The 12,704-nt window shown below is 29.8% G+C and overlaps 5 protein-coding genes across 5 annotated transcripts; 2 read left to right on the forward strand and 3 right to left on the reverse strand. All coding sequences in view use genetic code 12, as the record gives it.

The window, feature by feature from the left end:
• Window positions 1–5: 5 nt before the first annotated feature.
• On the reverse strand, window positions 6–1,925 carry RAD7 (UV-damaged DNA-binding protein; the record flags this gene model as incomplete). Its single annotated transcript, XM_002546923.1, has 1 exon — window positions 6–1,925. One exon carries the CDS (start codon window positions 1,923–1,925, stop codon window positions 6–8), a length of 1,920 nt encoding a protein of 639 aa, XP_002546969.1.
• A 745-nt stretch (window positions 1,926–2,670) lies between these two features.
• On the forward strand, window positions 2,671–3,678 carry RAD23 (Rad23p; the record flags this gene model as incomplete). Its single annotated transcript, XM_002546924.1, has 1 exon — window positions 2,671–3,678. The coding sequence occupies one exon, from the start codon at window positions 2,671–2,673 to the stop codon at window positions 3,676–3,678; it is 1,008 nt and encodes a 335-aa protein (XP_002546970.1).
• Window positions 3,679–3,842: 164 nt separating this feature from the next.
• CTRG_01277 (putative acireductone synthase) lies at window positions 3,843–4,565 on the reverse strand (the record flags this gene model as incomplete). Its single annotated transcript, XM_002546925.1, has 1 exon — window positions 3,843–4,565. The coding sequence occupies one exon, from the start codon at window positions 4,563–4,565 to the stop codon at window positions 3,843–3,845; it is 723 nt and encodes a 240-aa protein (XP_002546971.1).
• An 899-nt stretch (window positions 4,566–5,464) lies between these two features.
• CTRG_01278 (uncharacterized protein) lies at window positions 5,465–7,822 on the forward strand (the record flags this gene model as incomplete). Its single annotated transcript, XM_002546926.1, has 1 exon — window positions 5,465–7,822. The coding sequence occupies one exon, from the start codon at window positions 5,465–5,467 to the stop codon at window positions 7,820–7,822; it is 2,358 nt and encodes a 785-aa protein (XP_002546972.1).
• Window positions 7,823–7,973: 151 nt separating this feature from the next.
• Window positions 7,974–10,526, reverse strand: CTRG_01279 (Zn(II)2Cys6 transcription factor; the record flags this gene model as incomplete). The annotated part of the gene is made up of 1 exon (XM_002546927.1): window positions 7,974–10,526. One exon carries the CDS (start codon window positions 10,524–10,526, stop codon window positions 7,974–7,976), a length of 2,553 nt encoding a protein of 850 aa, XP_002546973.1.
• Window positions 10,527–12,704: the final 2,178 nt, after the last annotated feature.

The following is a 12,704-nucleotide window of genomic DNA, read 5'->3' on the forward strand; positions in this document are numbered from 1 at the left end:
ATCATTTAAGATATTTCATCACTTTGACGACCAATTACCATTAATCCATTTCTGAACCTAGCTCTTGATGTACATCTATTATCTCCATAAACTTCAATTACTTTCAATTGTGGACAACTTTCACCTATTAATTCAAGAACTTCATTATCGACAGCACGAACAAACCCAACATCAAAATATGTCAATAATGGGAAACCTATATGTTTGTAATACTTTCGTGAATTATTCTCTTCCAGTTCACGTAATTTCTTTTTGAATTGATGCAGATCTTCAGTAAATACTTGATGTAGAAAATCATTTGTAATTAAATGTAATGAATTTATACTCAACTCAACTAATGTATGACTTGAATGTTGAAATAATTCATACACTGCCTCGTCCCCCAATCCAATACACTTAGTTAAATAAACTTCAATTAATCCGCCTTGATTAATTTGACCATATTCTTTGAATGCTTTAGCAAATCCTTCATTTGTAATTTGATCTAAATGTTGAATTGACAAATGAGTTAAATTCGGACAAAATTTAACCACTCCTTCAAGTAGAAACCTTTCTGTTAATGATGAACACCCATCGAGATTCAACAGAGTTAGTGTATCTCCTGTAATTGAAAGAATTGTAATTATCAAATCATCAGATATTAATTCTTCATCTTGAGGATATGAAATTTCCAAGTCGGTTAATTTTGAGTCCAGGATATAATGAGGAATTAATCCATAGATTTCACTTGAATTTAGTCCATCCAATCTTGATAATTTTAAGGATGTTAAGTTTTTACCAGTATTTTCTAATAAACTAATCAATGAATCATTACCAAAACGATGTGTATTTCTAATTTCAAATTTAGTCAACCTTGAACCTGCTTCTTCAAAATAATCTTGCCACATTACATCACTAATTAAAAATGGACCATTCAATGCTAAATCATGAAGTTTAGTTAAGTTTGTAGCAAAATACTGCAAATTATCATTATGTAATTGTCCACACATAAATAAAGTTAACGATTCCAAATTTGGACAAAATGATGCAATCTTATTAAGGGAATCTGAATCAACATTGGAACAATCCCAAAATTCTAAACGTTTCAAATCCGGGGTAAGAAATAATGTCATTGTCTTGTTGTTTAATGATCGATTCTTGGATAAGATTTTAGATATCCTATTCATATTAACTTGCCCAATATCACCTAATACATCAACTTCTTCAATATTTTCAGTAATTTTCTTGATACAAACATCTTGTAATTTGGGTACTTTAATTTCCGATTTATTCAACAATGCTTGTGCCACTTTTTTCCTTCTTTTACGAGCATTCAATTGATTAGCTCGCAATTTCCTTTCTTTAGCTTTTAATAGTTGATTACATTCATGGCATAAATATCCCGCTTGTTCTTTTATAAATCTTGAACTAACTGAAAGTTCAAATGTTTTCCCACAATCAACACATTCATCATCTTCACCAAATTTTTTAATTTCATTATTAAGATCGTCTTCATCTTCATCATCATCATCATCATCACTGAAATTGGCATCACTATCACTATCACTACTGCTACTATTACCATCTGGAGATCCTTGACTTCTTAATCTTCTTCCTCCACGTCTTGCAGCTTTTAACTTTCGCTTTGCCGCGCGTTTCATTTGTCTAATTTCTTCATCATCACCTTGGATTAAACCAGATTCCGTTCTAACTTCCGGTGTAACATTACCCAGATTATCATCAGTTGTTGTAGGTTCAGGTGTTTCAGTTCCAGTAGTAGTATTGTCCTCTGTTGGTGCATGATCATCTTGATTTGCACCATTTAAATCACGTAATCTTCTTTGTCTAAACGCGTCAGTGATACCTTCATTACGTAAAAACTCAGTCAATGCTGAGTTTGGCCCTCTTATACCATTAACTCCACTTTGTCTTTGTCTTCTTGACATAATAACTATACGTTTGTCTTGCTCTCTATTGGTTGTAAGATTTTCAAATCAAAATTGGCAACACTGTTTAATCTTTCTTTCTTTTTTTTTCTTCATTCTTTGGTTGTCTCTTAATAATACAAATGAATAAATTTTTGCTATCGCACACGACCCCACCAATGAGGAGATTTTAGCAACCACACACACACACACACGTAAATTTCCTAGCCATTTACACACGACCACCCATTATAGTAAATCTTTTATTTTTTTTTGCCACTAACAAAAAATTTTCTGTTACTCGAAAGGAAGAACCAAAAAAAAAAAATTATCACGAGGGTTTGTGTGGACATCAACAATTTTACGCAAGAAGAACAAGAAGAATACAGATAGATAATTGTTGTTGTTTACTCGTTATTCTTCACATTGAAAATTCTAATTTTATTTAAAAAAATAAACAATGCAAGTTATATTTAAGGATTTCAAGAAACAAACCGTTTCAATTGAGGTGGAATTATCCGATTCAGTATGTATTCAAACAAACAAACAAAAAAAATATACCAGATCTACACGTAAACTATTTTAAAGAACAATTGTATTCTAACAATCATATTTCATTCATTAGGTATTATCAGCTAAAGAGAAATTAGCCAATGAAAAGGGTGTCGATGCATCACAAATCAAACTAGTTTATTCTGGGAAAGTATTACAAGATGATAAAACTTTAGAATCGTATAAACTTAAAGAAGGTGCATCTATAATTTTTATGATTAATAAAACAAAGCAAACTCCGACCCCAACTCCGGCACCTGAACAAACTCAAAGTACTGGTTCTGAATCAAAATCTGCATCAACTAATGATTCTACTAAAACACAACCAGCTGCATCCCAAGAAGCTTCAAGTAATACCACCACCACCACCACCACAAGTACAACAACCAATGAATCAACATCATCTGGTACACCAGCTCAAGCTCAATCACAGCAACCACAAGAATCTAATGAATCTACATTTGCAGTTGGAACTGAAAGAGAAGCCACTATTCAAAATATTATGGAAATGGGTTACGAAAGACTGCAAGTTGAAGCTGCATTAAGAGCTGCTTTTAATAATCCTCATCGTGCAGTTGAATATTTATTGACTGGTATCCCAGAATCTTTACAACGTCCAGAACAACCAGTTGCACCAGTTGCACCAGTTGCACAATCCGAAGCCCCAGTTGGTGAATCAACTACAACTTCTGCTCATGATGAAGAAGATGATGATGAACATGAAGGTGGACAACATGAAAACTTGTTTGAAGCTGCAGCTGCCGCTGCTGCTGCTCAAGAAGGTGGTGCTCATGCTGCTACTGCTGGTGGTGATGCTGCATCAGCAGGAGGTGCAGGTTTAGGAGATGACCAACAAATGCAACTTTTGAGAGCAGCTTTACAATCTAACCCAGAATTGATTCAACCATTATTGGAACAATTAGCTGCATCTAATCCACAAATTGCAAGTTTAATTCAACAAGATCCAGAAGCTTTCATTAGAACATTTTTAGGAGCCGGAGGTGAAGATTTAGGATTTGAAATTGAAGGTGATGAAAGTGGATTTACTGGTGGTGAAGCTGGGGAAGAAGGTACTGTCCGTATTCAATTATCAGAACAAGATCAGAGTGCAATTAATAGATTATGTGAACTTGGATTTGAACGTGATTTGGTTATTCAAGTTTATTTAGCTTGTGATAAAAATGAAGAAGTAGCTGCTGATATATTGTTTAGAGATATGTAAGACAGACAATAGGCAGTGAATAAGAGAAAAGATCCAGTTATAGTTATTGCTTATATTGTAAATTAAGTACTTCTATTTTTCTTTTTTTTTTCCTCCCCCCTTTCTTTCACATATATATATTTAATAACATGATTATTATTAGTATTATATTACGAATGGTTAATTTACAATGTTAATTCATCTAATGAATGAATAGTTTTATAAGTTGATTTATCATCATCAGATAAAGGAGCATTACCAGGTCTTATAACAATATAACTATTCATACCTGATTCAATTGCACTTTTAACTTCATTTACATTATCACTTAAAAACAACACTGAAGAAGGATCATTGGATTTATTAATTTCATTCAAGATTTTAATATAAGATTCAGATTTATTTTTAAATCCAGCAGTTGTAATATCAAAATATCCCTTTAGGAAAGGATTCAAATTAATTGATTCTTGATCTTTTTCAGCATGACCAAATAATAAAATTTGTGCTTTTATACTACCTGATGAATAAATATAAATTTTTTTATTGAAATTTTCAATAAATTTAATTGAATCTTTATAAATTGGTGCTTTTAAATCTCCAATTTCATAACCTTTTTCCCATATATACCCTTGTAATGATTTTAAAATAGGATCTTTTATATCTTGATCAACTAAATTTTTCAAATATGAAAATACTGATTCATTTGAAATTGTAATTGATTCAGGTAATTGTTTTAATATTTGAATTATTGGATCATCATTTGTTGAGGATGAAGTAGATAATGGGAATTCAATTGATGATAAAATTGATGGTAATTTTGTTAAAAAATATGGAAATAAAGTATCCTTAACAAATGTAATTGGACACACAGTACCTTCAATATCTAATATAACTGTATCAATAGTCATTTTTGTTGTCAATTATAGGTGGGTTTATTAAATGTGTTAGTCTGAATTTTTCTTTTTTTTTTTTTTGATTCTGAGCTTAAATATGGCACGTGCAATGTTGTACCGTGATACACGACCGAATTTAGTTAGCAACAACAACCACAGGCTCAGTCCAGTTTTATCTAATTATAAAGGTATCTTGCAATGCTGCTGTGACTAGTAACTCTTGAATAGATTTTAACGATGAATCAGTTGGGACTGTTTCCTACGGTAATGATCCTTGTTTTTACATTATTAATCTATACAATATGAATAGACCTCGATTTTCCATTTCTCTTTTACTCAGGTATCTTTCTTTCCTAATTTTGGTCAAGATTAGAGCATATTGTTGGTATCATTAAGCATATTGTTCTTGATTTGTAAAAAAAAAATGTGATCACGTGTAAAATTGCATGCGTAGCCCAAGGTAGTGTCGTCACCAATCTGTTTTGATTTTTGTTGGGTAAAAGTTTTAGTAAGTCGATGCTACCAAGTGAGTATCGTAAAATAAAACTGGTCACTGATTACGTAATGCCTTCTTTTTTTTTTATCAAGAGGAATTTCACATGGCCAGAATAAGCTATGGAATTTATAAACAAACATGAAGATGACAAGTAATAGCAATATTAAATTTACCACAAGGTTTTTGTTATATTATCAACAAGTTTGAACAATTTATCATCTGAAATATAATCCACGTTAAACGAATTTCAGTAAATAAACCCGCGGCAAATTTTTAATCAGAGAAAATCAAAGAAGAATCCAAAAAGAAGATTTAAAAATTAAATCATTTTCATCAGAAGTTGCTCTTTTTATACGACCAACCAATAACTACTACTACCACTACTATTACTCCCATTAGACATTTATGTATTGACAGAATGAGTGAGAAGAGAATACCATTATTTGAGGAAGATAAAGATTATATAAATGAAGATCACATTAGTGAATTTGCTAAAGCTTTAATATGGCAAGATGATTATGATTATGATAATAGTACTACTACCCCAACTAATGAACTGAAAATTTTTGATACTTCCATCAATGATGATAAAGAAGAAACAAAAACAGAATCTGAATTAGCTGAAGAGGCTTTAAATATTGGTGGAAATGAAACTATTGTACCTATTGATACTGATATAACTCAACATGATGAAGATAATAATTCACTATCTACTAATAATAAAAGACCAGTTTTAATTACTTCTAAAAGTGATTGGTTTCCGATTCAAAGTGATTCTCCATCATCATCATCATCCAATAAAACTCAACCATCTACTTCATCTAATAAATCCAAAAAATCTAAAAAGAAATCAACATTAAAAGTTTTACAGAATGAATTTAGAAATAGTTCAAGTTATACATTACTTCGATGGCCAATATTAATATTTGTATTTATTTGGATTGGTATACTTGGATTTTTATATTTTTTAATACGAGTTTATGTTGCACTTCTGGAATATTTCTTTACTTGGACAGGTAAACGTAAGAAATTACGTGATAAATTAAGAAATTCATCAACTTATGAAGAATGGATTGAAAATGCAATAGAATTAGATAAATATTTAAATTTAGATAAATGGTCTGAAAACCCAAAATTTTCTTATTATGATTATAAAACTGTTAAATTAACAATAACAAGATTAAATAAACTTAGAAATGAAAATGGGAAAATTCTTGATTTAATGGTTGTTTTACAAGGTTGTTTAAAGAAAAATTTTGCTGGAATTGAAAATCGTCAATTATATTCTCATAGATATTATGGTACTAAGAAATTAGTTGAAGAATATTATAAAGAAGTTGTTTTATGTATTGAAAAAGTAACTGAAGATAATACTGTTCCATTAGATCTTAAAAAGAAGTTTTTCAGAATTGTTCTGAAGAATTTTGGAAAATCTGCATTATGTCTTAGTGGTGGAGCATGTTTTGCTTATACTCATTTTGGAATTGCAAAAGCATTATTGGATCAAGATTTATTACCAAATATTATATCGGGTACTTCTGGAGGTGGATTAATTGCTTCATTATTATGTGTTCGTACTAATGAAGAACTTAAAAAATTATTAGTACCTCAATTAGCTAGAAAAATCACTGCATGTGAAGATCCTTGGTATGTTTGGTTACCTAGATTCATTAGAACTGGAGCAAGATTTGATGCTGTTAGTTGGGCAAGGAAATCAAATTTTTTCACCAAAGGTTCAACTACATTTGAAGAAGCATTTAAATTAACTGGTAGAAAATTAAATATTTCTACTATTCCAGCTGATCCTCATTCACCAGTTATTTTATGTAATGATATAACTTCACCTCATTGTATAATTTGGTCTACTTTATTAGCATCATCTGCTGTTCCAGGTATACTTAATCCAGTTGTATTAATGATGAAAAATCCTGCAAATGGTCAAGTTATCCCATTTTCATTAGGTAGTAAATGGAGAGATGGTTCATTACGTACAGATATTCCAGTTGAAGCACTTAATACTTATTATAATGTTAATTTTACAATTGTTTCACAAGTTAATCCTCATATTTCATTATTTTATTTTGCTCCAAAGGGTACAGTTGGTAGACCAGTATCTACTTCAAAACGTAAGACATCACGTGAAAAATATGCATCATTTAGAGGAGGATTTATAGCAACAGCTTTAGAACAATTATTTCGATTAGAAATTAAAAAATGGTTACAGATTATTAAATCATTAGATTTATTACCTCATTTTTTACAACAAGATTGGTCAAATATTTGGTTACAAAATTTTTCAGGTACTATTACTATTTGGCCTAGAAATAGATTAATTGATTTTTGGTATATATTAAGTGATCCAACTGAGAAAAGAATGGCTGAAATTATTAAAAAAGGTGAAAGATGTATGTTTCCAAGATTATTATTTATTAAGCATAGATCATCTATTGAAAGAGCAATTGAAAAGGGTAAAAAATTGACGATATTAAATTATAAACAAGCTCATAAATCTTATAATGAAGCTGAAGATGATGATGTCACCGATAGTGATTATGATTATGATGATAACAGTATAACTGAATATGACTCAAAAATGTTTAAAAGATCAGTTGGATTATCTAAAGATGAAAAAGAAATGTTGGCTCACTTTGGTGATGATGAAGATGATGAATCAGAAGAAGAAGATGAAGATGAATTTGAAGAAGATGTTGATAGTGATGCATTCAATCCAGGTTTCGTAGATCATGAAAGACATCGAAGAAATACTATATTTTAAAAAAAAAAAGACATTCATCACAAATGACATTGAAATATAACTTGAAAAACAAAGTATATAGAAACAATTTATATAATACAAAAATACATAAAAAATAAAAATAAAAATTAAAAAGATAAACCAAAAAACTTTAGTATATGTGTGAAATAAGTTACATGTTATACTTATAAGAATTAGTATAATTAAAAGCATCCAAATAATTGTTATTCAAAATATCAACATCATTAGGAACGAAATATTGTTGAAAATTGAGTAATTGTTCAAAAGTATTTGATTGATTATTCCACATGACTAACTCATCATTAAAATGTTGAATTTCACTACTCATTGAACTTGTTGGAGAAGTATCAGTAACTGGACTTGCCATATTAAGAGCTTCCAACATATAAATTAAATGTTGTGACCATCTATTACAAGTAGCATTAAATGGGAAAGTTTTAAGAATTGTAATTGCATCATTAATGGAATCTTTTATAACTGACATATAATGTTTATCAGCTTTTTTAGATTTTGATTGTTCCAATAATGTAAAACCTAATAAAATAGCAGCAAAAAATGTTGCACTTTGAATTGTAAATACTTCTTTACGATTAGTATTTGTACAAAATGCTTTAATTAATTTAATACACAAGAAAGCTGCTTTAATTGCTGCTTTACAAAATGGCATTAATTCTTTTTCATTTCCAACTTCTCTTTTAGTTTTAGGTTTTAATTTTCGAATTGCAACGTAAACCAAAAATGGTCGTGTGAGAGCCATTATCCCATAAAGCTGGCCAATATGAACAAAGACCAATAAATAATTATTTGGATTAGTACCCAGAGTGATTTCTTCTTCTAAAGTTTTAGATAATTGTAATTGAGGAGGTAATTCAATGGACCATAATTTTAATTGTAAAGCTAATGAATTGCTATCTTTAAGATTAATTTGTGATTTGAAATTATTATCAATAATCAGTCGATTAATAACTGCTGAATCAGATGTAGCATTTTGAGCAATAATTCTAATTTTTTCAACTTCATCATCTCCAGGAAGAATTAATTGATCTAATGGGAAATTTATATCATCATAATCATAAGTGTTAATCATCAATGGACGTCCCAAATTAACGCTGCTAACACAATCACAAACATATAAACTTCTCCATAATCTTCTTCTATGAATTGAAACTTCTTTATTTTCAATTCTATCATTAATAACTTTTCTATGCATACCTAAAGCTTGAGCAAATCTTATGGATGTACCTAAAGAAATCCAAGAATTTGATCTATTACAACAAGCTTGAAAATAAAAATATTTTAAAAAATTTGCTTCAACCATCCATAATTTCCCATCATAAATATTATTTCTCATTAATTCTTCAGCACTTTCTAAAAATCTAATCAGTGGAGGTAAATCAAATTCCATTTCTGGTGAATATTCAACAAATAAAACTCCAATAGCAAACACAAGATGTAATAAACATAATTTTTTAGTTGATGCTAATATTGGATTTGAATAAATTTCATCCATCATATTATTTAAATATCTCATATTGAAAACATAAAATGTATCATTAATATTAGTTTTAAATAAATCAATTAAAACTTTTGCTTCTTCTTTTCTTGGTAATTGTACAGGAACAATATGTTTGGTAAAATCAACCAGTTCATCGTGAATAAATTGTTGTTGAGGATCATTTGTAAAAGTAGATTCACCTAAAATATCAAGAAATAAAGCTCGACATTCACTAACCAAAGATAATGCACTACTTTCGCCAAAAAATCTAGTATCACCACCTTGTGAACATAATAATCTAGTATGTTGACCATTTAAATTAGATAATCCTTCTTGTTTAGATTCAGCGGCTTTTTTCTTTCTAAAATATGAAATGATATTACTATTATCATCATTTGATAAAGCAGTTTGTAAACTTTTACAAATCATGCTTAAAGAGACTTGTGCCAGTTCATCATTTTCATCGCAATCTGGATTTGGATAAGGAGATGGATCAGCAATACCATTAGAATTAACACTATTTGGTACACTTGATTTAGCTGAAGGACGACGACTTGAATTTGGTGAATTTGGTAATGATGGGATTTCTGGTTCAATTTCAGCTTCTGATTCTGATTTATTATTCATGATATTGTTAGTGTTGTTAGTGTTGTTGTGGATGTTGTTGTTGTTGTTGTCAATGTTGTTGGTAGTCATAGGATTCATGGCATTCATAGTATTCATGATACTCATATTGTTGTTATTCATGGTATTGTTGTTGGTCATGCTATTCATGTTATTGTTACTGTTGTTGATGCTATTAATATTCATGATTGGTTGGCCAATTGAATTCAAAGAAGTATCTGGTAATGGTAAAGCACCGGGAAACGCCATACCATTTCCATTTCCATTACCGTTACCATTAATAATTCCACCTTGTTCACTTATAGAACTACTAGTGGTTGTAGAAGGTGTAGTACCAGCACTATTTCCTTGTCCAATCTGACCTTGCTGTTGCTGTTTCTGGGTTTTAGATTTTTTAGATCTTCCATCTGCTTTTAAATAGGTACAATTTAATGACTTATCTTTACAATAGAAACAAGGTTGATCCCCATTACATTTTCTTTTATGATGTTTACATAAATCACAAGCACGAGATACTTTAGTTCTTTTTGGAATGGGTAAAATTCTTGGTCTACCTTTTGGTCTAGGATTCGGGATATCAGACATTGTAAATATTTATATGCACAGAAATGGAAATAGCAATAAATAAAGATGAGCAAGTGATGGTGGAAATTAACTGAAAGTATAGCCGTAAGTTTTAATGAAGGAAGTCAGGAAATATAATTAAATGGTAGTTCCGATAAATTAGATTTCAGATTCTGATAATAAAAGATTGTTGGAAATACAGGAAATGTAAAAATCAAAATCAGAATTAAAATCAAAATCAGAAGCAAATAAATGGGAAAAATGATTTGGTAATAGTTTATTTGTTTAAATTGTAAGTGTAATTATTTCCCTGGATATTGGATTTGATATTATAATGGATTTCCAATAATTAAATAAAACCTTGCCCCAAAAAAAAATAAAAATAAAAATAAAAATAAAAAAATACTTAAAATAAAATAGAAGTTAATACTTTTATATAAAGATTAGAATAAAAAAACGTTGAAATTTTATTTTGAACCTTAAAAGATGAATTTCATATAAATTTTTTTAAATATTATTTCAAATAGTATGAGAAATTATACTAAGCTATGTGTCGATGTTTAAAATTGTATAATAATCGTCGGTATGTATTTTTTTTACTTTTTTATTTCATGTTATTTCAATTTGAGTGGGTAGTGTAAACGTGCACAATAAAAAAATTTAAAGTGTACACAATATTTAAATGACTGTCGTGTACACAGTGATGACTTTTTCGACATTTGTCCACGACTTCCCCCTCCTCCTTCTCGCATCCATTCATTCACTCACACAAAAGATGCAATGATTATGTAAAAACTAAATAAAATTAATAAGCCATTACTAAATAAAATGAAGAAGAAGACGCAGCCAAACTGATTCGACAGATACAACAGTTGTGTCATAAATAAACGTGTCTATTTCAATGTCCAAAAACAAAACAAAAAGAATATTGAAATCGCCACCATATTAATTGTAGTCATCAAATATCTCTCTTCAAAACATATGGTGTATTTTAACAAACGGTATTTTAAAAACTCCGTTCTTCTGTTGTTATATATATTTTTTTTTTGCAAGAACTAACGATTATTCCTTTGCAGAAGAAATAGAACAAGAAGAGGAATAGACCCTTTATTTATATCATGTTTCAGTACATTTCCTATTGATTGATGTATTTCCATCAATTAACACAGAATCGGAAATTTCCCAATATTTAAACGAGTAATATCCGATACCACTTCAAAAGGTATATTATTATGTAATATCACGTGAATCTGACTATAAATAAGCTTGATAAAATACCGTTATCATTTTAAAAAAAACGGGTATAATTGGCATTGTTGATGCTGTAGTTGATATTTTATTTTGTTTAACTTGATTGCCACTGGAATAAAAGTATCTTAAAATAATTGGGGGAAATTATCCTGAAGAATAATTGCAAAAAAATAAACTAAATATTCAGTCAGTTATCAAATTTATTTTAATAAACAGAGCGCTCACATTTAACCTCGGCTAAATTGGATTTGAGCACAATAAGGCAAAAATCGTGTGAGCACGCACAAAAGAAGAATGGTTATCATTTGCCCCACTTTCAACCTCCACATTATTCAATTTTGGCAGCAAGTTTTTTATTTTTGACAATACTTGTAGAGGCAGAATTTGTTTACATAATATATAACTATTCAGATTTCTTCAGATAGAAGTAAGAATAAAGTGTTCAAACACATATCATCAGAGATCTAACCAATCCAAGAGTATTATCTTTGTCAATTATATGGAAGAACCATTGTACTCCTTGGAACAAAGAGCCCATATCTGTTTCTCTCCACTACAGAACATAAAACAACAATTGTTTCAATTCAAGACTTGCATATTAAATAGTTATACCCCATATAAGCAGCAATAGGGGCTTTTATCAAACTGCAATAATAATGATTTGTGCATTTACGCATTCTAAATTAACAAACTTGCCCCTCTTTCCAATTTAGCTAATGCTTTAGTTTACCTCATTCCCCCTTCTCTCTTTCTCTTCCTTTAATAAGACCAGAATTTATACATTTGTATATTTCCTTAATTCCGTCCGTCTTGGTAATAACTCTTCTACTCCTCATACACACAAAATTAATCGTCAAAAGAAGAAGGCCCAAATGTACCCAGAGGATGAAATGCTTGGGAAATCAGTTTGATCTTCTTCATCTTCTTCTTGGATTCACTGATGGTTTT

This window comes from Candida tropicalis, assembly GCF_000006335.3.
Source record: "Candida tropicalis MYA-3404 genomic scaffold supercont3.2, whole genome shotgun sequence".
Classification (NCBI taxonomy): domain Eukaryota; kingdom Fungi; phylum Ascomycota; class Pichiomycetes; order Serinales; family Debaryomycetaceae; genus Candida; species Candida tropicalis.